Genomic DNA, 27,093 nt, shown 5'->3' on the forward strand with positions numbered 1-27,093 from the left:
ACGTCCCACAAGGTATCCAACGACTTCCTCTGAGCAGACTGAAATGGGTGCCTGGCACCTGCTCCTTCCTCTCAATTCAGCGGGAATTATTTCTTAGTAACACTAATTGGAGCCTGTCAGCTCTTCTGCTTTGAAGGCCTCTCGCACTCCTGACCTCGGTCCCACATGGTGCTGCACAGTCTGCCCGCAACCCTGCTGCCCACTCGGCTATGGCAGGTGCCTGGAGAAAGGGCATGAGGACTGTGTCCCACTCCAGCACATGTGCCTTCTCATCCACGAGCTGTTTTGCGGCTGCTGCTGCTTGCGAGCTCTACGCGTGCACTGCTGCCGCAGCCCGAATTCTCTCTCTCTTTGCCTGTCATCCTTGGATCCGGCTGGATCCTCAGATGTGGGCCCAACCAGCTCAGCTGCGCACATGCACAATTCCTCTCTCCTCCACATTACTCAGAGTTCTCCCTTTATCTGGAGGTGATCGGACTGATTTCTGTTTTCCCATCAGCCTTCAGCTCTACGAGGGCAAGAATCAAGTATTCTGCAATTCAGCAATTCCTGGCATACTGCATGGAGGGCATGCTCGATAAATGCTTGATGAACGAATATACACATTTCTGTGCAGAGTGTAAGTGCAGCTGAGAGCCCAGGAAGTACACACGGCTGAGAGCGCAAGAAACCTGCACTAATTTACGCTCACGATACGACATGTGAAAAGTTCCCTCACTCCTATCCTGGACATTTACACTGTTTCTAGTTTTTGCAGAATGTCACAGGTGAGTAATTATAAATTATTGTTTTCTTTTTTTTCTTTTTTTAGGGCTGAACCTGCAGCATATGGAGGTTCCCAGGCCAGGGGTCTAATTGGAGCTGTAGCCACCGGCCTCCACCCCAGCCACAGCAACGCAGGATCCGAGCTGCGTCTGCGACCTACACCCCAGCTCACAGCAATGCCAGGTCCTTCACCCACTGGTGAGGTCAGGGGTCGAACCGGCTTCCTCATGGAGAGCACTCAGATTCACTTCCGCTGAGCCACAAAGGGAACTCTCCGCAACTTCTTTTTGACAGCATCTCATCACCTTTTCCGTATTCTACTTCCGGGGCAACAACGTCAGCTTTAATGACAAGTACGGAGATCAAGTCACTGAGAGCTCGAATTAAAGGATGTGTAAGCCACGACTCCGTAAGCGACCACGACGGGTCCGAGGGTATTTCCTGGACTAATGGTGTTTCCAGGACTTCAGCCATCTACACGCTGAGAACAGTTCCAAGAATATCTGAGAACTCATGGAACCTTAACTTGGTTGGTAGGTATGTGAAAAACAGAAACATATCACTTCCTTTCTCCAATGCACACCTTGAGGACAGAACTAAAATAGTCCTCGGTTCTTCTGTTAAGTCAGACTAGAAAAAACTGCCATTCTGACTGAACATCGTACAACGAGAAGCCTTTCTACGTGCCGAGGACACACAATGTGCACATCGCGGGTGTGCCGGCCTCAGCCAAACCCACGGAGAAGCCCGGCTCTGCCCCGTCTTGGCGTGTGCCCCACCCTCCCCGAGGACGCTTCACTCACCCGCTGCGTGTGAGGATGGTCAGGTTCCTGCCAACCACCACTAGCTGCAAAATAAAGGGTTAGTATTAAACAAGACCTTCATAATGCGAGGATTTTGTTTTCATCAAACAGGCCATCTACAGGCCACAAGACAAAACTTTAACACGTAAAATCACAGAACGTCCAAGAAAGGCGTCCTAGGATTTACATAGACTAGGGTGCTCGGAAGGGAACTTTTTCTTCAAGTATAAAGACGGTGCTAGGAGTTCCCATTGTGGCTCAGTGGTTAACGAATCCGACCAGGAACCATGAGGTTGCGGGTTCGAGTAAGTTAAGGACCTGGCGTTGCTGTGAGCTGTTGTGTAGGTTGCAGACACGGCCTGGATTCTGGCGTGGCTGCAGCTCCAATTAGACCCCCAGCCTGGGAACCTCCATATGCCACGGGAGCGGCCCTAAAAAGACAAAAAAAAAAAAAAAAAAAAGGCAAACTAAAGACGGTGGTAAGAACAACCACTACCATGACCAGCAACGGCTGAAAGTTCTGTGCCAGGAACTGAAGGGCATTACGCTGTATTTTAGCCTCACAATACCTCTCTGAGGAAGGGACTCTTATTATTAGTGTCGTTTTACAAAAGAGGAAATTGAGGCTCAGCAAGTTCAACAACTTGCCCAGAGTCACGAAGACAGTAAGTAGTCAAGCCAGGATTCAAAGCCAGGCGATCTGACTCCAGACCAGCTGCTCTCACCGGCCACACTGTGCGACCTCTACGTCCTATGACCTACTTTACAGAAGAATTTCTCACACCAGAAAAGAAAGACACATCCTAAAGGAAAAGATCATTCCAGAAAAAGCAAAAGCAAACCATAACAAGCACCTCCGACAAGCGGGGCTCTAACAACTGGATACCACATGCCAGCCTCGCCTCACACCAGCGACAAAACCTACCCCGGAACGTGCAGGGGCGGACGGACGTGGGAGAGCTGAAACCGTGACATTTCCGGAAAGAAAAAGCGAAGCGCTCAGTGACCCTGAGTTAGGCTAAAGCGCCTTTACTAGGACACAAGAGGCACAAACCATAAAATAAAACACTGATCAGCTGCATCTCATCCGCATTAGCAACATGTGTTCCCAACAGACACTGTGGAGAAATACAAGGGAAACCGCAGACTGGAGAAGACGATTTCACAGCATGTACCCAACAGAGGACTCTACCCAGAATACAGAACTCCCACAGCTCACTAAAAAGACAAAAAGTCCAGTTTAAAAAGAGGCAAAAGGTTTGTACAAACACTTCACCAAAGAAAATACATGGACAGTAAATAAAAATATCGAGAAAGTGCAAATTAACATCAGAGTAAGCCATTACCACACAGTTACCACAATGGCTCCAATGAAAAAGACTGACACCCCCAAGGGCTGCTGCGGATCGGGAACCCGCCTGCCTTGCTGGCAGGACCCACGTGGCGCGGGCACTCTGGGAGAGAGGTGGGCAGTTTCAAGTTCCCCACACACACAACCTATGACCCAGCAATCCCACTCTTAGGGAATTACCTTAACAAAAACAAACACCCACACCCACACTAGGACCTGCAGGCAGGCGTCCATTCAGCAGCTTTAGTAACAGAAGCTGCACCTGGAGAAACTTCACCGTCCGGCAAATGGAGACTGAAGAAACCACTTACGGTGTATCCGCACAACAGAATACCACTCAAAAGCAGAAAGCAAAAGCACAAACCAACCTCAGAAGCATGATGCAAAGCCAAAGGCGACAGACACAAGAGACGACAGCACGCCACTTATATAAACTCCAGCAGAAGCGCGTCTGAAAGGGAAGGCACGTACCTGGGGGGTGGGGGGGAGGCAGGGGCCAGGGGCACTGACGGCAGAGAGGTGATGCGGATGTTTCATCGTAAGTGAGGAGGCGGCCAAAAGGCTACACTCTTTTGTCAGAACCCAAAGAATCCCACACTTGAAGGTGCTGAGCGTCGTTACATGCAAATCCTATCTCCATAAAGCGGACCAGAAAGAGGGAAAAACAACGATGAACCACCAGGTGGGAAAACCTGAAAGAGGTCCGACAACACTCAGAGCGGCCGGGGATCTGGAGCGACGGGGAATCTACCCCCAAACATCAAGAGTGGGAGCCAAGCGTGGTAAACCCTCTTGTGAGAGCTAAGGGTGCACACATCCGAAAATTACCAATATTAGTTTTGGTTACGCAGAGAAACGCTGGCTCTTGTGATGGGAAATACATACAAGATTGTTTTTCTCTCTTTTTTTAAGGGCCACACCCTCAGCATACGTTCCCAGGCTAGGGCTTGAATCAGAGCTACAGCTGCCAGCCTGCATGCACCACAGCCACAGCAACGAGGGATCCAAGCTGTGTCTGTGACCTACACCACGGATCACGGCAATGCCGGATCCTTAATCCACTAAGCGAGGCCAGGGACTGAACCTGCATCCTCATGGATACCAGTTGGGTTCATTACCTCTGAGCCACACTGGGAACTCCAAGAAAGTTTCTTTTTTGGGGACCACACCTGCAGCACATGGAGGTTCCCAGGCTAGGGGTCGAACTGGAGCTGCAGCTGGGACCTACCCCACACCCGTGGCAACGCCAGATACAAGCTGCATCTGCAACCTATGCCACAGCTTGCACCACCACCAGACCCTTAACCTGCTGAGTGAGGCCAGGGATCAGACCTATCCTCAGAGACAGCATCAGGTCCTTAACCTACGGAGCCACAATGGAAACTCCCTACACAAGAATGTTTCTAAAAGCACTGTCGTCAAGAGCAAAAAATTGAAAACAAGCTACACGTCCATCCGGAGGAGGGTGAGGAAGTGAACTGGGGTAAGGCAGGCCTGAATCGACTGCCGTCTGAACAAACCCACAGAGAAAAGCTGGAGCAGAGAAACAGGAGATTGAACTAAGGGACAAAACTCGCCCTTGTCTGAAAAAGCAGCTGCTGCCCTTTCAGTTCTGCTGCCTCCTACCATCCTTCCTGTAATTATGGGCCAACTACGTGCCCTACGTCCAGGTCAGCGGCCTTGCTAAGCGTGCCCCGAGCCCTGCTGATGGGCTTCGCTTCTGTAACCTTCATGCTCAGTTTCTTAGGCAGGAACACGGGCTGCTCCAGGAAGGGGGGTCCGGGCTGCTTACATGGCAAAAACAAGACCCTGCATAAAAGGGTTGCTGGTATAAAAGCTGCTGAGAACAAAGACCTGGCGCTCAGACTCTGGAGGTGGCTGCTCTGAGCCTGCACCGGTGCCGAATAAATCTTGCTGTTTGTCTCCTTCAGCTGCCACGGTTTCTGCCGCTTTTGCAACAGCAGGGTGCATGCAGCCAGGTCCTATTTGGTTGAAGGTGAGGAACACGATCTGCCAGCAGCTACATACAGGTGAGGAGACGGCAGAAACGTGCTCGGCCCCTGCTGAAGGACTGCGCTCAGGAGCCTGCTCACCCCTCTGGCCAGGAGGCAGAGGCGGGAGGAGGGGGCGGGGGGGGGTGGAGGGGGGCAGGGGGACGGGGGGGGCAGAGGGAGGGGGGGCGGGGGGGGAGCAGAGGCGGGCGGGAGGAGGCTGGGCCGGCAGGCTGGACGCAGGCGGAAACCCCGCGGATTACGCAGAACTTCTTAAGTCGGACGACAAGGTCCTGCAGGTACATCCTTAATTAAAAACTAACTTCGACACAAAAAGGACACGCATGCTGAAGGCGATGCGATAAGCCTTGTAAGAAACGGCAGCCGAAACCAGCCGAAACGGCCTTCAGTGCAATATCCACACTGTCTTACTTCCGACCATCATGAAAACTAACTGTGCGAAGGAAACACCTTAGCAATATTTTACCAAACGCTGCTCCCGGGACATCCGACTGCGTGCCCTAACTGCATCTTCAGAACTGGTGATTTCGCCTAAATACAGATTTGAGGGCTACACCGTCTCACTGTGCGTTTCCTCACAGGGACACAACGGCTTACTTATGAGTCACCCAAGCGCCCGGACCCAAGTGGCTTCACGCTTCTCACACACCGACGACCTCATGGAGAAAATGAAATTCTCGGCACCGCTTCAGAGCTCCTAGCATTCTACTGCCACTATCGAGACTCTCTGGAGGAGCGACATCTCCAGAAACAAGCACCGGCTTTAAGCTCCAGAAAATGACTTCTCCACTCTTAATGGCTTATGGTCCAAAAAGCATCACAAAGCATCACACTTAAATGCAACAAACTGAGAAATCTATTCGGATTTCTAGGCTTTGTTTCTTTGATTTCATAAAAAGAAACAAAATACAAACAGGGAAAAATACATTTTAGCTCACTGAAGTGAGTGCCAATTTGAGGTTTCTTTACATTTAAATTCACAGACAAATTCAAACACTTTAGTTGCTACATGGACATTCAAACACACATATATACAAATATTTGCTGACAATCTAAAAAGGTGCTACAGAAACTTTCTTTTTTTAATTATTAAGCGAAATTATGCTTTATTAGGGAGGCTCAATATCTTTTTTTTCCTTCAGAAACTTTCTAATAAAAATCACATTTCAGGAAATATCTACCCACCGAGCGTGTGCAAGGAACTTGCTTTTCAGTTCACTTTTTGTTTGTGAAGAAACAAAAAGTTTTATTTTTATCAACATGGTGTACAAAGTTAGAACAGCCAAGAGCTCAAGCATTCTAGACCAAAGGGCAAACCCAACAGAATCAACAATTAGGTTTTCAGAACAGAGTTCAATCCAAAGAAACTTCACCTGTGTTTACTTTCAACTGCGTAAGAATCTTCAGAAAATTTTTAGCCAGTCTATCTTCTCTTTAGTTATACCAAATGATATGACCCTTTTTCACTGGCTTCCTCGTACATTAGCAAGTAAGCTGATACTTTTAATGAAAATCCAAAAATGGAAATTAACTTTAACGACTCCAGAGAGTTTTCAGAAAAGTTAACGATGTAAATTCAGAGAGAAAAAAGATAATGGGTAGTTAGTGGCGTTACTGTTTATATAAAAAAATAAGCAGCAACTCAAGATTCTGAGCTGGCTGTAATGAACAGTGTTTCCAGTGTCTGATATGACCTGTGTTGACCAGGAAATGAAAGGTGAGGGTGAGCGCAAGCTCCGCTTGAAATGCTCACGGCTGGAGAGGTAATTAACACCTTAGGACGTCTTCAGGTCCAGACAGACACAGCTTTTCTGTTTCACTGAGGATACCGACACATTTATTTTTGAGCATGTGTTTGAATGCTCCAGGGTAGAAATGTGGACATGGAATTGCAGGGTAAAAGAATAAGAGGAATTAAAAAATTCAGTAAATGTTGTCAAACTGCTCTCTGAGGTGGGAGCAGAAAAAAGAACTCTCTTCCATATTCCTGTCAACACATATTACGAGATTTTTAAAAATCTGTCAAATCAATGGAAGAAATTTTAATTTGCATTTTCCTGATTACTAGCAAAACTGAGCATACCTTTTTGCATATTTATCGACCTAAAAAAAATCACCTAAGTTATATGCGAAAAAAAAATCCAATGACCTGCATACATTTTGGTTATGAGCATTTTTATTTCCATTTCCAAGAGCTGCTATTCACATACTTTGATAATTTTTTTGTGTAAGGGAGGCTTTCTTATTGACGCATAAGGGCTCCTTTTTGGGTTCCTTGTCTTTAGTTTGTTAGAGATGATCCGAGATTTGCCGCTTCTGTCTCCTTGTTTTGTTCAGGACGTACTTCACCAGCGGGAGGTTTTTTTTAGGAGCGTTTATTTTATTTTATTTTTTTTTATTTATTTATTTTTTTTTTGGTCTTTTTGTCTTTTTGTTGTTGTTGTTGTTGCTATCTCTTGGGCCGCTCCCGCGGCATATGGAGGTTCCCAGGCTAGGGGTCCAATCGGAGCTGTAGCCACCGGCCTACGCCAGAGCCACAGCAACGCGGGATCCAAGCCGCGTCTGCAACCTACACCACAGCTCACGGCAACGCCGGGTCGTTAACCCACTGAGCAAGGGCAGGGACCGAACCCGCAACCTCATGGTTCCTAGTCGGATTCGTTAACCACTGCGCCACAACAGGAACTCCCAGGAGCGTTTATTTTTTATGAAGAACATTAATCTTTCCATTTTAAGAATGAGTCAGATTTATCCATGTTATTTTACCAACATTAAGAAAACGAAATGGTTTACCCAGTCTCTGAAGCGTCACGGTCCATACATGTGCGAATTTGGGAGGAAAGAAGAGTTAATGACAAAACACTCAGAATCTAGCTCCTGCCTCCCAACAAGTAACAGAAATAAGAATTTGTGTGCAATTACAGCACTGCCAATAAAAACCTCGTACTGAGGTCCGCCTCACTCACCCACAGATTTGTCTGCCATGCCCACATCTCTGGATGTCCAGCGACAGAATCCACAGGCCAGATAATAGGCTTTCTTGACGGCGGTCTTGGCCGGGTCATCTGGGAGCTGGGTGGAGATGCTCGTTGCCCGCGTGGAGAGGGTGTGCATGCAGCCGGGACAGTCGAAGCAGTTGGCGCACCTATGACCCAACAACCAACCGTTCACTCATTCAACAAATATCTCCCAAGCACCTACCCCGCGCCGGGCATCGTTGTATGTGACAGGAATTCAAGGAAGAGCTGCAAGGGAAGGGCGCCTCTCAAGCAAAAAGAAATTAAGAAGCACTCCAAAGAGACTTTGTTTTAAAACTTCAAAAGTATTATATATTATTTTTTTAATGCAATCATCACCAAAGTTCCTCAAGAATGAGAGCTTGACTCAATCACTCCACAGAAGGTATCGCTGTCAACGGTCTGGAGTTACCTTGCACGTTTCATGCTTGCACTGACCACAAAGATTTCTATGGGACAGAAGTGTCACAGTTTATGACTCGGGAGAGGATACAACAACTGCACAATGGAAAACTAAGAGGCAACAATACCATAATCTGTGGAATTGGGTTTGGAAAATAACTGCTTATTTGCTATACCAGAAATTGAAACGGATACCAGACGACGCTGCCAAGATGGAGCGGTTCAGAAGCCGCACATTCTCAGGGCTTCCTGCTCTCATCAGACACTCCTCTTCCTGGCGAACCAGCCAACTTTTCCCTACAGGGCCCCTGCGGCTTGTTGTTTTTAACTTTCCCACCACCCGAGATTAGTAAGATTTCACCTCCAGTCCTGCACTTGGCCTCAAGTTCGATTCCTCAACTGCAATTATCTGTGATATTTTGCTACTGGATAATATCCTCAGATAAGGCTAATAACAGCACCTTCCTCACAAGGATATTTTGAGGATTAAATGATAAAAATGACGCTGTGGACAGCATACAAAACAGGTTTATGAGGACAGGAAAGACAAGTACGAGTGGTTCCTAGCCACGGAGGTAAGAGGCAAACGGTCACGAAGGACTCTGACGCCGCCAGCAGCGAGTGCACCCACTCCCCACATGCAGGTTTGCGTTACCACTCTCCAGTAAAGGCCTCAGGGCTCCTGGGAGAAATGGCCAATTTTAGAGCTGGGGCAGAAAATGTACAGGATGAGCCTGGAGCATCCTGTAGCACCAGAAATTAAGAACGTTCTCAAACTACTGAACCACCCTCCCCTCCCCTCCCCTCCATGCAATGTGAAAGACAGGTGTGGGGTTCCCCTTGCAGCTTAGCAGTAAAGAACCCCACTAGTATCCATGAGGACGCAGTTCGATCGCTGACCCTGCTCAGTGGGTTAAGGATTTGGCATTGCTGTGAGCTGTGGTGCAGGTCACAGATGCAGCTCGGATCTGGTGTTGCTGTGGCAGTGGTGTGTGGTGACCCCTAGCCTGGAAATTTCCATGTGCTGCAGATGGGGCTCTAAAAAGACAAAAAAAAAAAAAAAAAAGATGGATGTATGTCAAAGGGAGATGGGAGTTCAAAGGAGCTCCCAATGGGGGAAGCTGGAATAACCTGAGTGAAAAAAAAAAATGCAGTATTGGATTATAACCTAAAATAAATAAATATTCATGAGCCCATACTGCTTTAAGTCAATGATTAAATAAGTAAACTGGGGAGAAGAGAAAAATATTCCATGCAAAAGAATTCCAAGTAATTCATGGAGACAGCCCTCAAGAAGAGAAGCCTAACTCCCCACTATTGACTGATTGATTGTCTTTTTTTGGGGGGCTGTACCTGTGGCATAGGGAGGTTCCCAGGCTAAGGGGGGTTGAATCAGACCTACAGCTGCCAGCCTACACCAAAGCCACAGCAATGTGGGATCCGAGCCATCTCTGTGACCTACACCCCAGCTCACAGCAACACCAGATCCTTAACCCCCTGAGCAAGGCCAGGGATCGAACCCCCATCCTCAAGGATACTAGTTGGTTCGTTGACCACTGAGTCACGACAGGAACTCCTCCCCACTATTTAAATGTGGGCTGTAAGAGCGCATTTCCTCCCAAAGAGTACAATATGGAAAAGGACAAGGGAAAAAAAAAAGATTAACTTTACATCAGAGAAAGTTGACAAACACTAGCTCAAGCGGGGTCATCGAGTTGAGCCTCAGCGGTGCTAAGTCACACTGGTGGTACACAAACATGTACCCATGAGACGGTGCCAGGAGACACACACCCTAACTGTGCGGTCCCCTCCCCATGACATACTCCTCCAGCTGCTGAGAAAAACGGACAACTTCCAATTCAGTGACGTCCTACAGAATATCTTACCAGCACGCCTCAGAATTCCTAAGATCATCAAAACTAAGCAGAGTCAAAGAAAATGTCACAGCAAGAGGACCCTAAAGAGACGTGACTATTAAATATAACGTGGGTATCCTGAACAGGACCGTAGAACAGAAAAAGGAAATTCGGGAAAAACTGAGGAAATCTAAATAAAATATGGGCTCTATTTAATAATAATGCTATCAAGACAGTTCATCAATTGAGACAAACAGACCCCACTAAGGGAGACATTAACAGCAGCGGAGACTGGACACGGGCAAAGCAAAGTCCTCTCTCACCTTCACAGCAACTCCTAAGTCTACGACTGGTCTAAAATACAGAGTTCATTTATTTTTTGATGAAAGGACACTTGATCTTTGGCAAAAGTGATGCTAAAAATGAGTAACAGCTTGTTAAAAATTAGAGTCAATTCCATGTGTTTTCTTACCAGCTATTAAAAAAAACAGTTGGAGGAAACAGAAAAAATGGATTCCAGTCTTACCTATTTTTTTTTAGTTTGGCTTCAGCCGATGGCATATTTTCTAAACAACTGGGACAATAATGAGAGTCCACCTAAAAAGAAATAAGAAATTAAAAAATCAGAGGAAAGACATTCAGCTTGGCTTGTGTATGTGTCTGTGCTTAATAGCTATTTTTAAAATACATTATTCTGCAGCAGGTGAGAAACCGCTGATCTGGCAAAGAACCTGAACTGTCTTTTGGCTTAGGGTGCTTCAATCACTCATTTTTTTCTTAACCTCTAGATTTCCTGAAATCCTTCTATTTTTCCTTTTTGATCGCTCCCATTCCCCTTCTTCAGGGTTTTATGCACCAGAGGTGCTGTAACATGTTTATGTGAAAGAAGATCTCTATTATAATCTAAACAGACTAACAAAAGAATCCAATTTATGAAGCTGTGATCAAATATCCTACCTAGGTTAGCTTTATTGCACTACAGTAACTTGACCACACTTAAATTGTTGTGGTTTTTTTTTGTTTGTTTGTTTGTTTTTTGTCTTTTTGCCTTTTCTAGGGCCACTCTTGCGGCATACGGAGGTTCCCAGGCTAGGGATCGAATCGGAGCTGTAGCTGCTGGCCTATGCCAGAGCCACAGCAATGTGGGATCCGAGCCGCGTCTGCAACCTACACCACAGCTCACAACAACGCCGGATCCTTAACCCACTGAGGAAGGCCAGGGATTGAACCCGCAACCTCATGGTTCCTAGTCGGATTCGTTAACCACTGCGCCACAAAGGGAACTCCCACACTTAAATTGTTAAGAGAAATTAAAAAAATTTTCTCATCTCAGAGGTATTACATAGTCACTGAAAAACAGCATAAATTAACACATAAAATCAGCTGTGGTCAACCAATTAGATATTTTTAAATGGAAAATTAAACTACTAGGTTAACAAGACAGTCTTATTGTATTTAACTTGAAAACATAGCATAAGAATTAGGAATTCCCTGGTGGCTCAGTGGGCTAAGGGTCTGGCACTGTCACTGCTGTGGCAAGGGTTCCATCCCTGACCCAGGAATTTCTGCACACCACAGGCACAGTCAAAAAAAAAAATTTTTTTTTAAATTCATTGTATTTTTTTAAGGAGTAATTATTTTAAGGCAGGGTACATCCTATTTGATAATTCTAGAACTCTAGTGCCCTGCAGATGAAAGGACAGATTCACTTGAACATAAATACTACAATAAACACTGGTTTCTTTTTTCATTATCTGCTTATAAGCAGAACCACCTTTGAAAAGATAAAGTTGCTGCTCAAATAGTCTCTAGGAACATAAAATACAGTTCTGTTAACTTCTATTTGCACTTACTCATCTTTAAAGGCAAAATATAATTCATTCCTTCTTGTCCCCTTTCCAAATTATGCTTGTCCCCTCAAGTGCAGCTCCAATACTCAGCTCACCCTTAGAACTTTCTGGACTGCTTCAGCCCTCACTCTTATCATCCTTCCCCAAACCCTAATGGCCTCCATTTCACGCAGGCACACCAGTCAGTAAAAGATGCAGGAACAGACTGAATGTTCCAGCTGAAAAGATCCTTAGAGATTGTGGGGACTGAGCTCAATGATCACCAATGAGAATCTAACTGTGGAGGTGGAGCTGGAATAGGGAAGCATCCTAAAGAAAAAAGATCTGCCAAAGACATAACCACCAAGGTGCTAATGGAAGAAAAAAACCAGGTATATAATATGGCGTTGATTTTTCTCTTATTTAACTGCATTCTCTATTGTTAATATTACAAAAAATATTCCCAGCGAAATTACTACTACTAACATGTAAAATGGCCTATAATATAGGACATATTCTTCTATGTATTTTTAACAGTCCAAGAATCTTCACTGAAGTCCTCTGAATCAGGCTGCTTGGTTTTAAATCCTGGTCCTCCTCTCACCCCCAAATTTCTGGCAGTGTGACCTAATGCGAACATTACGTGTCTTGTTTCTTTTAAATACAATTTTTAAAAAAAAACAGTATCCATCCTATTGGTTTGTACAATGATTAAAGGAGATTATCTAAAGCACAAAGCATACAGAAGGTACTGACTAAGCAGTAACTATGTATTATTACTAATCAGCTTTTCCTTCACGAGACTCCAAGTTACTCAACAGCGGGATTTATGTCTTAACGCGTCTTTTAATCCCCAAAGCTTCCTTAATGAACAAGATGTGCCTAGTGCTGCGAAGTTTGGGGGTTTTGCTTTGCGGTGATTTTTTTTTAGTGGGTGGGGTCTTTCACGTTCTGAGCAATACCACCTCCAATGCCCACTTGTGCTCGTGAAGGCCAGAACTGTACGCTCAGCGGAAGTGCTATATATCTAACACTATGATCTTCTTACAAGACAGACAATATTCTACGCCTTTCACTCAGCTCACCCCATCCCAACCTCTTTTCGGCTGCAAGCCTGGGCCAGGAAACCGAGCAAGGCTGTCGGATGAGGGCCCAGTTTCTGCTAAAGCAGGGGCAGAACTTCCAGGATGGGAGGGGCATGGATGAAAATGCCCAAGGCCCTCCGCATCCCTTCAATCAACCCTGGAAGGAGGATATCTCGCCTAAAGAGAACTGAACTAAGCAGCTTTTCCCCCAGCAACCCACCCAAGGACCATCCCCCCGGAGGCCAGGGTCCCCAAAGCCGAGTTTGTCCAATCAGAGGGCGCTCACGAACCAGAAGGGCCGCTCGGCCCCACCCAAGACCGCTCCGCCTTTTCAAGCGACAAACTGTGTGCAAATTAAATCACAGGCAACTCTGAGTGACGGAAGGCAAAACCAATCAGCACGCTAAGAAAATGACTACCCGCCTCCAACCGGCGGAATGTCCCCGGCAGTCGCGGTGACTAGGAGGAATGCCTTCCCCTCCCCCAACACACACCCCTGATGGGGCGACGGCATTACCTCGTGAGACACACATTCCAGCGATCGCAGCTCGCTGCAATAGCGACAGAAGTAAAGCTGCGAGAGCGGGGCCCGAACCTTCTTTTCTCCCTGGACTAGGTAGAGAACCCGCTCCGACTGCAGCAGGGACGCCATCTTGGAGAGGGAGGAGCCAACGACGCCGCGCCGCGTCACGTGACCCGAGAGCCAGCGTTTCCCCGGCGTCCCTCCCTACGTAGACTTTGACGTAAGGTTGCCGGGACCGCTGGGCTGGGCGCCGGGCGAAAGTGCGCATGCGCAGCCGGAGTCCCGGGTTTCTCTGGGGTGTGGGGCGAGCCTCCCAGGGCTTTGTGAGCCGCAGCGGCTGGTGCCGAGCTCAGACCTTTCGCTCGCTGGTCGCATCTAGTCACATCCAGCGATCTCCTTTCCGTTGTTTCTAACGGAAAGGAAGCTGCCCTTTCGTTTTACTTAACACCGCCTCTCCCACCCTCCCCTTCCAAACATCGGAGTTAGACGGAGAGTTCATGGGACCTGAAAAAGTAGGGTCCACACTAGCGCTTTCTCTGCACATCTTGCCACTGAACTGTAGGAAACTTTCACAGACGTTTCGTCGTTTGAAGTTCCCTGACGGTTCCACGCAGAAGCCCTATCTCATTCATTTTGTCCACTTAGCGTTAGGATTGGGAGTATTCAATTAACTATTGCTTACTGAACGAATGGGGGTGTTCCGTCGTGGCTCAGCGGAAACGAATCTGATAAGCATCCATAAGGACGAAGGTTCGAGTCCTGGCTTTGCTCAGTGGGTTAAGGGTTAAGCATCCAGCGTTGCAGGTGAGCCCTGTTGTTGGTCGCAGAGAGACTCGGATCCCGCGTTCCTGTGGTTGTGGTGGAGGCCGGCAGTTACAGCTCCGATTAGACCCCTAGCCTGGAACCTCCGATAAATAAATGAATAAATACATATAAATACAAAGTTCCCCAAGAGATTCTGATGTGCAGCTGCAGTTGAGAACTGCTAAAGAGACTAACCTGGAAACAACACAGGGATCCTGCTTCTGTGTTTGCCTCCAGAAAGTGGATAGGATGGGAGTTTCCGTCGTGGCTCAGGGGTTAAAGAATCTGACTAGCATGCATGAGGATGCAGGTGTTCCATCCCTGGCCTTACTCAGTGGGTTAAGGATCCCGCATTGCCGGGAGCTGTAATGTAGGTCGCAGACAAGGTGTGGGTCCTGCGTTGCTGTGGCTGTGGTGTAGGCGGGCAGCTGCCGCTGCGATTTGACCTCTAACCTGGGAACCTCCATATGCCACAGGCCTGGCCCTAAAAAGAGAAAAAAAAGAAGGAATGGAACCAATGAATGAACAGTGTTGCTAGGCGTCCTTTACTTTTTTTCTAGCGCATATTCTAAGGCTTAGTTGGTCACAGCGTATGATCCTTTTAAAGTGCTCTTGAATTTGGCTTGTAAGTACTTTATTGAGGATTTTTGTATCCATGTTCATTAGGGATATTGTTCCATAGTTTTCTTTTTTTGTGATGCCTTCGTTGGGTTTTGGTGTCAGGATGATGCTGGCCTTATGAACGAGTTTGGAGGTGGTCCCTTTTCTATTTTTAAAACAATTTAAGGAAGATTGGTATTGTCTTTGAATGTTTGGTAGAATTCACGAATGAAGCCATCTGGTCCTGGGATTTTTTTGGTGGGAAGCTCTGATTACTGATCCAGTCTCCTTAGTCGTTATTGGTCTGTTCAGGCTTGCTATTTCTTACAATATTAGTAGCTTATATGTTTCTCAAAATGTATTCATTTAGGAGTTCCCTTCATGGCTCAGCAGTTAAGGAACCCGACTGGGATCAACACTGGTTTGAATCCTGGCCTCGCTCAGTAGGCTAAGGATCTGGCATTGCTGTGAGCTGTGGTGTAGGTCACAGACGTGGCTTGGATTCGCGTTACTGTGGCTGTGGTGTAGGCTGGCAGCTGTAGCTCCAGTTCGACCCCTAACCAGAAGCACCCATATGTGTGGGTAGAGCCCTAAACAGCAAAAAACAAACAAAAAACCTTTATTCTAAGTTGTCTAATTTGTTGCCATAGAGTTGTTCACAATAAACCTGGATGGTCCTTTTTGTTTCTCAGCATCCACTGAAATGCATCCTGTTTAATTTCTGATTTTACTTTATGAGTCTTCTTTTTGTCTTAGTTTAGCTAAGGGTTTATCAATTTTATCTCTTCAAAAAACCAACTCTTGGTTTTGTGATTTTTTTTCTAGTCTTTGACGTCCTTCTGCTCTGCTCTTGAATAGTTCCTTCCTTCTGCTAACTTTGGCCTTAATTTGTTATTTTTTAAAAAATTTCCTTGAGCGATAAAGTTAGGTTGTTTGAGATAACTCTTTTTTTAATCAAGTCATTTAATGCTATAAACTTCTCCTTCAGTACTCCTTTTTCTGCATTCCACAATTTTTGATATGTTGTGGTTTAACTTTCATTTGTCCCAAGAGACTTATAAAATTCCCTTTTGATTTCTTCTTTGACCTAATGGTTGTTGAAGAGTGTGTTGTTTAGTTTCCACATATTTCCGAGCTTCCCCTTTTCTTGCTGTTACAGGTTTCTAGTTGCCTTCCACTGTGTTCACAGAAGCCTCTTGGAAGTAGGCTGCTGTGCTGTGGCCTAACATGTAACCTGTCTTGGAGGGAGAGGCAAGAGTGCTTAAGAAGAGTGCGTGTGTTGCTGCTGTTGGGCGGCATTTCTGCTGATGTCTGACAGGTCCCTTCGGATCATTTGATGCTCACGTCACCTGTTTCCTTTCAGTCTGGACGTTGTGTCCGTATTTTAAGTGGGGTATTGAAGTCGTCTACTATTATACTGCTGTCAATTTCTGCCTTCAGATGTCAATATTTTATTACATATATTATGTGCTCTGTCCAGCATATTTTCTAATATGATTTTGTTAATATTCTTACAATATCTTACATTTAATATTGTGATTTTTGATTTGTACAGTGCTCCCGTATATTTTTTCTCACAACTTATATCATACCTTAACTACTAAGCCTAAAAGTCATTAAATTCCATTTACTCTGACCTCTTATTCACCAAGCAACTGCCTGCTACTAATTCAGTTTCATGGATGGGACTCTACTCTTAGAATAAAAGATATTAACAGCCAACTGCTTTGCAGTTATTTCTTCATGTTAATAAATTCCTTGGCTTATGGCTTAGAACCCAGACCCTACTGAGTTTTAATTCCTTTTTACTGGACTCATCTCCCCTAAAACCAAGTTCCAGAGCCTGCAGGTGCAGAGAGGCTGGAAACTTGAACTGACCCCACATGAAACATATTTTTGTACTGGTTTTGAGCGAATCAATTAAGTGAACAATTATTTGGTCCCTGCAGTGTACCATGTACTAGGGAGGGACCCAGAGATAAATGAGACTCCCTCAAAGAGCTCAGAGTCCAGACCCTGAGGCAGTGTTTCTCAGCTGTGGCCCCAGTCACCTATACAAGAACTACTTGAGGGGCTTTTAAATATAGTTTCTAGGCAGTTATCAAGACTTGAGTTAGAATTTGGGGGATGGGGCTCAGAAATCTAAATCTTTAGTAAGCTTCCAGGTGAATCTCATGCCTGCAAAATTGGAGAACCACTTTTTTTTCTTAACTCAAGTAATTTTATTATCCTTAGAGTCCTGCAATGATCATCACAGCCCAATTTTATGGCATTTCCATCAAAACCCCCCAGCCCATCCCTCCCCCACCACAAGCTGTCTCCTTTGGCAACCACAAGTTTTTCAAAGTCTGTGAGTCAGTATCTGTTCCGCAAAGAAGTTCACTGTATCTTTTTTTAGATTCCACAGGTAGGTGATCGCATATGATGTTGGCGTCTCACTGTCTGACTAACTTCACTTAGCGTGATAATTTCTAGGTCCATCCATGTTGCTGCAAATGCCATTATTTCATTCCTTTTAATGGCTGAGTCATGTTCCATTGTGTGTATGTATCACATCTTTATCCACTCCTCTGTTGATGGACATTTAGGTTGTTTCCATGTCTTGGCTATTGTATGTAGTGCCGCAATGAATGCTGGGGTAAATGTGTCTTTTTGAGTCATGGTTTTCTCTGGGTAGATGCCCAGGAGTGGGATTTCTGGATCAAATGCTAAGTCTATTTTTATTTTTTGAGAAATCTCCATTTCCATAGTGGTTGCACCAATTTACATTCCCACCAACAGTGTAAGAGGGTTTCCTTTTCTCCATACCCTCTCCAGCATTTACTGTTTGTTGACTTTTCGATGACGGCCATGCTGGCTGGTGTAAGGTGGTACTTCCTAGTGGTTTTGATTTGCATCTCTCTAATAGTGAGTGATGTGGGAGTTCCCGTCGTGGCGCAGTGGTTAACGAATCCGACGAAGAACCATGAGGTTGCTTGACCTTGCTCAGTGGGTTGAGGATCTGGCGTTGACGTGAGTTGTGGTGTTGACGTGAGGTTGCAGACGCAGCTCGCGTCCCGCTGTGGCTCTGGCCTGTGGCTACAGCTCCGATTCGACCCCTAACCTGGGAACCTCCGTATGCCATGGGAGCGGCCCAAAGAAATAGCAAAAAGACAAAAAAAAAAAAAAAAAAAAAGTCCTTGGCAATTTGAAAGGGGTTGCATTGCATCTGTAGAATGCCTTGGGTAGTATCATCATTTAGACAATGTTGATTCTTCCACTCCAAGAGGATGGTATATCTTTCTATCCGTTGGTGTCATCTTTGATTTCCTTCATCAGCATCTTTTAGTTTTCAGATTACAGGTCTTTTATCTCTTTAGGTAAGTTTATTTCTAGGTCATTTTTTCTTTTCAATATGATGGTAAACGGGATTGTTTACCTAATTTCTTTTTCTGATCTGTAATTATTAGTATATAGAGATGCAGTTGATTTCTGTGTATTAATTTTGTTTCCTGCTACTTTACCAAATTCACTGATGAGCTCTAACAGTTTTCTGGTAGCATCTTTAGGATTTTCTAGGTGCAGTAGCACGTCATCTGCAAACAGTAATAGTTTTACTTCTTCCTTTACCAGTTGGATTCCTTTTATTTCTTTTTCTTCTCTGATTGCCATGGCTGGGACTTCCAAAACAATATTGAATAACAGTGGTGAGAGTGGAAATCCTTGTCTGGTTCCTGATCTTAGTGGGAATTCTTTCAGCTTTTCACCACTGAGAATGATGTTAGCTGTGGGCTTGCCATATGTGGCCTTTACTATGTTGAGGTAATTTTCCTCTCTGCCCTCTTTCTCGAGGGTTTTCATCAGAAAAGGGTGTTGGATTTTGTCAAAGGCTTTTTGTGCATCTATTGAGTGGATCATATGGTTTTTATCCTTTAGTTTGCCAATGTGGTATATCACATTGATTGATTTGCAGATATTAGGAAACCCTTGCATTCCTGGGATAAATCCCACTTGATCATGATGTACAATCCTTTTAATGTATTGCTAGATTCAATTTGCTGATATTTTGTTGAGGATTTTTGCATCTATGTTCATCAGTGATAATGTCCTGTACTTTTCTTTTTTTGTGATATCTTTGTCTGGTTTTGGTATCAGGGTGATGGTGGCCTCATAGAATGAGTTCGGGAGTGTTCCCTCCTCTGCAGTTTTTTGGAATAGTTTCAGGATAGGTGTTAGCTCTTCTCCAAATATTTGATAGAATTTTCCTGTGAAGCCATATGGTCCTGGACTTTTGTTTGTTGCAAGTTTTTAAATCACAGTTTCAATTTCAGTTCTTGTGATTGGTCTGTTCGTCTTTTCTATTTCATGTTGGTCTAGTCTTGTACTTTTCTAGGAATGTGTCCATTTCTTCCAGGTTGTCTGTTTTATTGGCATATAGTTGCACGTAGTAGTCTCTTATGATCCTTTGTATTTCTGTGATATCCACTGTGACTTCTTTTTTATTTCTAATTTTATTGATTTAAGTCCTCTCTCTTTTTTTCTTGATGAGTCTGGCTAAAGGTTTATCACTTTTGTTGATCTTTTCAAAGAACCAGCTTTGAGTTTCATTGATCTTTTCTGTGGTTTTGTTTGTTTCTATTTCATTGATTTCTGCTCTGCTCTTTATGATTTCTTTCCTTCTGCTAACTTTGGGTTTTGTCTGTTCTCTCTCTAGTTGCTTTAGGTGTAAAGTTAGGATGTTTATTTGAGATTTTTCTTGTTTCCTGAGGTAGGCCTATATTGTTACAAACTTCCCTCTTACAACTGCTTTTGCTGCATCCCATAGGTTTTGGAGTGTTGTGTTGTTATTGCCATTTGCTTCTAGGTATTTTTTAATTTCCTCTTTGATTTCTTCAGTGATCCATTGGTTGTTTAGTAGCATGTTGTTTAGTCTCCACATGTTTGTGTTTTTGCAGTATTTTTTCCTTGTCGTTGATTTCCAGTCATATAGTGCTGTGGTCAGAGAAGATGCTCGATACTATTTCAATTTTCTTGTTTTTTGTCTTTTTGCCTTTTCTAGGGCTGCACCCATGGCATATGGAGGTTCCCAGGCTAGGGGTCAAATCGGAGCCATAGCCTCTGGCCTACACCAGGGCCATAGCAACGGAGGATCTGAGCCTTGTCTGTGACCTATACCACAGTTCACGGCAACGTCAGATCCTTAACCCACTGAGCAAGGCCAGGGATTGCACCTGCAACCTCATGGTTCCTAGTTGGATTTGTTAACCACTGCGCCATGAGGGGAACTCCCGATTTCAATTTTCTTAAAATTACTGAGGCTTGATTTTGCCCTGAATGTGATCAATCCTAGAGAATGTTCCATGTGCACTTGAGCAGAATGTGTATTCTTCTGCTTTTGGATGGAATGTCCTATAAATATTTATTAAGTCCATCTGGTCTAATGCTTCATTTAAGGCCTGTGGTTCCTTGTTGATTGATTTTCTCTCTGGATGATCTGTCCATTGCTGTAAGTCCTCCACTATTATTGTGTTACTGTCAGTTTCTCCTTTATGGCTGTCAGCAGTTGCCTTATATGTCAAGGTGCTTCTATACTAGGTGCATATATATTTGCAATTGTTATATCTTCTTCTTGGATTGATCCTTTGATTGTTAATTAATGTCCTTTGTCTCTTATAATATTCTTTATTTCAAGGTCCATTTTGTTTGATATGAATATTGCTGCTTCAGCTTTCTTTTGATTTCCATTTGCATGGAATATTTTCTTCATCCTCTCACTTTCCATTTGTATCTGTCTGTAGAACTGAAATGGGTCTCTTGAAGACAGCATATATATGGGTCTTGTTTTTGTATCCATTAGCCAGTTTGTGTCTCTTGGTTGGGGCATTTAGTCCATTTACATTTAAGGCAATTATTGATATGTCTGTTCTTATTGCTATTTTATTAACTGTTTTGGATTTGTTTTTGTCGGTCTTTTTTCTTCCCTTCTTCTCTTGTTATCTTCTTTTGTGGTTTGATGACTATCTTTAATGTTGTATTTGGATTGCTTTTTCTTATTTGTGTATCTATTGTAGATTTTTGGTTTGCAGTTACCGTGAAGTTCGAATATGTTTATACAAGATTGTTGTAAGTTGTTGGTCTCTTCATTGTAGGTGCATCTCCACCGTCCTGCCTTTGTTCCCTCCTCTTCTCATGATTTCTGGTTTGGGTAACATATCTGTGTGTGTGGATGATTTCCTACCTCTGCTGTATATATGCCTTTACTGGTGAGCTTGTCTTTTGTGATATTTTTGTTTCTAGTTGTGGCCTTTTCTTTTCCACCTAGAGAAGTTCATTTAGTATTTGTCGTAAAGCTGGTTTAGTGGTCCTGAGTTGTCTTAGCTTTTGCTTGTCTGTAAAGCTTTTTATTTCTCCTTCAAATCTGAATGAGAGCCTTGCTGGGTAGAGTAATCATGGAGGTTTTTTCCTTTGATCTCTTTAAGTATATTGTGCCACCTCCTTCTGACCTGCAGACTTTCTGCTAAAAAATCTGCCCATAACCTTATCAGGGTTCCCTTGTATGCTATTTGTATCTTTTCCCTAGAGCTCTCAATTTTTTCCTTGTCTTTAATTTTGGTCAGTTTGATTAATATGTGTCTCAGGGTGTTCCTCCTTGGGTTTATTTTATATGGTACTTGTGCTTCCTGGATTTGAGTGAGTGATTCCTTTCCCATGTTAGGGAAATTTTTGGCTATTGTCTCTTCAAATATTTTCTCTGGCCCCTCCTCTCTCTCTTCCTTCTGGCATGGCTATAATATGGACGCTGGTGCATTTAATGTTGTCCCAGAGTTCTCTTAGACTGTCTTCATTTCTTTTTCTTGGGGGGGGTTACTTAATGAATTTTATTACATTTATAGGTGTGCAACAGTCATCACAACCAAATTTGAAAGCACGTCCATCCCAAACCCTGAGTACATCCCCCACCCCCCAACCTGTCTCATTTGGAAACCGTTAAGTTTTTCAAAGTCTGTGAGTCAGTATCTGTTCTGCAAAGAAGTTCATTCTGTCCTTTTGTTAGATTCCACATGTAAGTGATAGCATTTGATGTTGGTATCTCATTGTCTGACTGACTTCACTTAGAATGATAATTTCTATTCCATCCATGTCGGTAGAAATGCTGTTATTTTGTTCCGTTTAATGGCTGAGTAATATTCCATTGTGTGATGGACCACATCTTCTTGATCCACTCGTCCATCGATGGACATTTAGGTTGTTTCCATGTCTCGGCTATTGTAAATAGCACTGCAATGAACACTGGAGTTCATGTGTCTTTTTGAGTCATGGGTTTCTCTGGATAGATGCCCAGGAGTGGGATTGCTGGGTCAAATGGTCGTTCTATGTTTAGTTTTCTGAGGAATCTCCACATTGTTTTCCACAGTGGTTGCACCAATTTACATTTTCACCAACAGTGTGATAGGGTTCCTTTTTCTCCACATCCTCTCCAGCACTTATTGTTTGTAGACTTTTTGATGGCTGGTGTAAGGTGGTACCTCATCGTGGTTTTGATGTTCATTTCTCTAATAATGAGTGATGTTGAACATCTTTTCATGTGTTTTTTGACCATCTGTATGTCTTCTTTGCAGAACTTCTGTTTAGATCTTCTGCCCATTTTTCAATGGGGTTGTTTGTTTTTTTGGTATTGAGTGGTAGGACATGTTTATAAATTTTGGAGATTAATCACTTGTCAGTCGATTCATTTGCAAAGATTTTCTTCTGTTCTGTGGGTTGTCTTTTCGTTTTGTTTAGGGTTTCCTTTGCTGTGCAGAAATCTTTAAGTTTAATTAAGTCCCATTTGTTTATTTTTGTTTTTACTGTCATTACTATAAGGGGTGGATCTGAGAAGATGTTGCTGTCCTTTATGTCAGAGAGTGTTTGGCCTATGTTTTCCTCTAAGAGTTTCATAGTATGTGGTCTTATATCTAGGTCTTTAATCCATTTTGAGTTTATTTTTGTGTATGGTGTTAGGAAGGGTTCTAATTTCATTTTTTTAGGTTGTTGGTCTCTTAATTTCAAGGTCATCTCCAGTGTCCTGCATTTGTACCCACCTCTTCTCATGATTTCTGATTTTGATGGTATAATTGTGCAGGGATGATTTCGTATCTTTACTGTATATAGACCTTTACTGGTGAGCCTCGTCATGTGTGGCATTTTTGTTTCCTGTTGCTGTCTTTTCTTTGCTGCTTAGAGAAGTTCCTTTAGTATTTGTTGTGAGGCTGGTTTAGTGTTGCTGAATTCTCTCAACTTTTGCTTATCTGTGAAGCTTTTGATTTCTCCTTCAAATCTGAATGAGAGCATTGCTGGGTAAAGTAATCTTGGTTGGAGGTTTTTTCCTTTCATCACGTGAAGTATATCATGGCACTCCCTTCTGGCCTGCAGAGTTTCTGCTGAAAAATCTGCCCATAACCTTATCAAGGTTCCCTTGTATGTTATTTATTTCTTTTTCCTAGCTGATTTCAATATTTTCTTTGTCTTTCATTTTGGTCAGTTTGATTAATATCTGTCTCAGGGTGTATTCCTCCTTGGGTTCATTTTATATGGTATTCGTGTGCTTCCTGGATTTGAGAGAATGGTTCCCGTCCCATGTTAGGGAAGTTTTTGGCTATTATCTCTTAGAATATTATTTCTGTCCCTTTATCTCTCTCTTCTCCTTCTGGCACCCCTATAATACAGATGTTGGTGTGTTTAACGTTGTCCCAGAGTTCTCTGAGATTCTCTTCATTTGTTTTCAATCTTTTTTTCTCTTTTCTGTTCCACGTCCGTAATTTCTACTAATCTGTCCACCACCTCACTCATTCGTTCTTCTGCCTCCTGTATTCTTCTGTTGGCTGCTTCTAGTGAAATTTTTATTTCAGTTATTGTATTTTGCATCTCTTCTTGCTTAAGTTTTAAATCTTGTATCTCTTTGCTCAGTGTTTCCTGTAAATTATCTATCTTTGCCTCCAGTTTATTTCCAATGTCTTGCATCATCTTTGCTATCATCAGTCTAAAGTCTTTTTCCTGGAAGCTGATAAATCTCCTGATCACTTAGCTGTTTTTCTGGGGTTTTTTCTTTCTCCCTTATCTGAGTTATAGTTCTCTGTCTTTTCATTTTTATAGGTTTTTGGTGTGGTGACCTTTTTACAGATAATGGCGTTGTACCCTCTCTTACTTCTGGTGTCTGCCCCCCCTTGTGGCTGAAGTTGGTACGGGGGCTTGCTGTAGGCTTCCTGATGGGAGGGACTGGTGCCTGCCCACTTGTAGGTAGGGCTGGTTCCTATCCCTCTGGTGGGTGGGGCTTCATCTCTGGGTGACATTAGAGGCAGCTGTGTGCCTAGGGGATCTTTAGGCAGCCTCTTTACTGATGGGTGGGGTTGTGATCCCACTGGATTATTGTTTGGCCTGGGGCTCCTCAGTGCTGAAGGGTGGGGCCAGATTTTCCCAAAATGGCCACTTCCAGAGAAAAGCATGCTGATGAATATTCCCAAGAGTTTTGCCTCCAATGCCCTTCCCCCACAACAAGCCACATTCACCCCCTGTTTTCCCAGGAGATCCTGCAAGAACTGCAGTCAGGTCTGACCCAGATTCCTGTGGAGCCTTTGCTTTGCCCTGGGACCCAGTGCACATGAAACCCTGTGTGCACCTTTCAAGAGTGGGGTCTCTGTTTCCACCAGTCCCATGGAGCTCCTGTACACAAGCCCCACTGGCCTTCAACGCCAGATGCTCCAGGGGCTCTTTCTCCCAGTGCCAGATCCCCAGGCGTGAGGATTTGGCGTGGGGTTCAGAACTCTCACTTCTGTGAACCAGTTGCTTTCCAGTCTGTGGGGCTTCCCACCCGGGAGGTGTGAAGGTTGCTTATATTGTGTAATCACCCCTCCTAACTCTTGATGTGGCCTCCTCTTTGTCTTCTGGAGTAGGATGTCTTTTTGAAAGTTTCCAGTCCATTTGGTTGAAGGTTGCTCAGCATTTGGTTATAATTTTGTTACTTTTAGGAGAGAAGTTGAGCTCCAGTCCTTCTATTCTGCCATCTTAATCCCATCTCAAAGGACAGAATTTCTGTCTTCCTTTTTTTCAACCGTTTTTCTCTTCTCTGTTTCATGTCATTGATTTCCACCAATCTGTCCTCTACCTCGCTTATTCATTCTTCTGCCTCCTGTATTCTCCTTTTGTTTGCTTCTGGTGAATTTTTTTCAGTTAATGTATTTTGCATCTCTGCTTGCTTAATCCTTTGATCTGTATTTCTTTGTTCAATGCTTCTTGTAATTTATCAGTCTTTGCCTTCAGTTTATTTCCTGGATCTTGAATCATCTTTACTATCACCAGTCTAAATCTTTTTCATGGAGCTTGGTAATCTCCAGATCGCTTCGCTGTTTTTCTGTAGTTTTTTCCTTGCTCCCTTATCTGAGTCATAATTCCTCTGCCTTTTCATTTTGTGAAGACTTTTTGGTGTGGTCTCCTTCTTGCTTCTGATGTCTGCACCCCTTGTGGCTGAAGTTGGTATGGTGCCTTGCTGTGGGCCTCCTGTTGGGAGGGATTGGTGCATTGAGAACCACTGTTTTTTTTGGTAATCAGGCGTCCCACTGTCTTTGGCCTAGAACTGAACATGGTGGGCCTCGTCTGCCGTGTGACCTTTATCACACTGCCCAGCAGGATGTCCGATGTTCAGCGCCCCTTGTGCTGTGGAAAGTCTCACATGGCAGGACACTAAACACCCTGCTATCTCTTGCCAGGCCTTTGTCCCACCCTCAGGGGCCCTGGATTCCACTGTCCATATTCCAGTTCCTCAGAGCCCTATACATTTTGGAGGACTGTTTTTCAGATTCTGAAAATTAGACTAGCTTGTGGAGCTCTGTGTCCAGTGCAAACTCCAATCCCCAGGTTCAAACACTCCCCAGTTCTTTTAGCTTTTTAACTGTATGATTAACACTGAACACATTCTTGGCATACCTCTGGGAATCCACGTGGCAAACCTGAAAGTGTAAGAGTTAGCATTCTGTGGGACAATCCTTGATCAGTGTAGAGTGGGAACCTATGAATGAATGACCCCTTTCCTTCTCCTGGGCATTCTCTGTGGGTCTGTAGAAGGCTGCAGCGGGACTGAACCTTAGTTGCATACAGTGGTGTCCAGCTGGATAACGTACCCTTGACTGACTTTCCTTCCATCTGTTTGACTCTGGCTGGCTCCCTGCCTCCCAGCTCTCATGTAGTCTCTGCCTCCTAGGGCGAGATCCAAAAGTTGAATTGCCAGATCAACTGGTACCCACATTTAATAATTATTGGCAATGAGGCCTGGTGGGAAGCCGACCAATCTGCACTCTCACCGTAAGTGTCTGAGACTTCCATTTCCCCACTGTTTTGCCGACATGGAATACTATCAAATCTGGCTCAAGAGTTTTGTCCTCTTCAACTGTGTGATCGTGAAACGGCAATTTTCACCTCTGAGCCTTGTTTCATAACACGGAAGGGTAAAAATAATCTGTCTTGATGAAAGTCAAAAGTCAACATGGCTGTGAAGGCACTTTGTAAGCCATGAAGTTCCAGGCACATAAGCAGGGATACAGTCCCTGACTAGCCCAAGTATTCCTCTGGGGAATACGTCAGAGTAAAGTCACAATGACAACTAAAAAGACTGGAATGAGGCAGACTAGTTGGTCAAGTAGTCAGTGATCAGCTCGTTAGCTAGTCCAATGAGGTCTTGTGGAGAGGGCCTGGGGTTGGGCCCTCGGGTCAAAGCTTCAGGGTCCCCGCCCGCCCCGCTAGCTTCAGACCCTGTAGAACTAGTCTGACCAGTTCTGGCCTTCTGCCTTGTTTGGGTTTCCTGCTTGAAAACTCCATCTGTCAGATGGTAGGTGAACAGGGAGGGAGGAAAAAGGCCCTGTTTCCGCAAAGCCATCCTGGCCCGGCTGAGGGCCGTGCCCAGGAAACGCGGGGGACGTGCGGGCCGAGGCTTGGTTCCCAGGTGTAAGCATGGCAGTGGGCTGACGGCCTTCCCTCCGGGGACTCTGTGCCCAGACTCAGCTCGGGCTGTTCCCACATGGCTTAGCCTCTCCCCTGT

At 44.4% G+C, this 27,093-nt stretch overlaps 1 protein-coding gene across 2 annotated transcripts in view; it reads right to left on the reverse strand.

Annotated features, from left to right (window-relative positions):
- DCTN4 (dynactin subunit 4) overlaps nt 1–13,794 on the reverse strand; it is a 32,923-nt gene extending 19,129 nt beyond the window's left edge. The window contains 4 exon segments of one of the 2 annotated variants that reach the window (NM_001244307.1): nt 1,569–1,612; nt 7,898–8,076; nt 10,733–10,803; nt 13,638–13,794. In NM_001244307.1, coding sequence (NP_001231236.1) covers nt 1,569–1,612; nt 7,898–8,076; nt 10,733–10,803; nt 13,638–13,772 — 429 coding nt within the window. In that variant the 5' untranslated portion in view covers nt 13,773–13,794. 2 annotated transcript variants of the gene reach the window in all.

Source organism: Sus scrofa, chromosome 2, assembly GCF_000003025.6.
Source record: "Sus scrofa isolate TJ Tabasco breed Duroc chromosome 2, Sscrofa11.1, whole genome shotgun sequence".
Classification (NCBI taxonomy): domain Eukaryota; kingdom Metazoa; phylum Chordata; class Mammalia; order Artiodactyla; family Suidae; genus Sus; species Sus scrofa.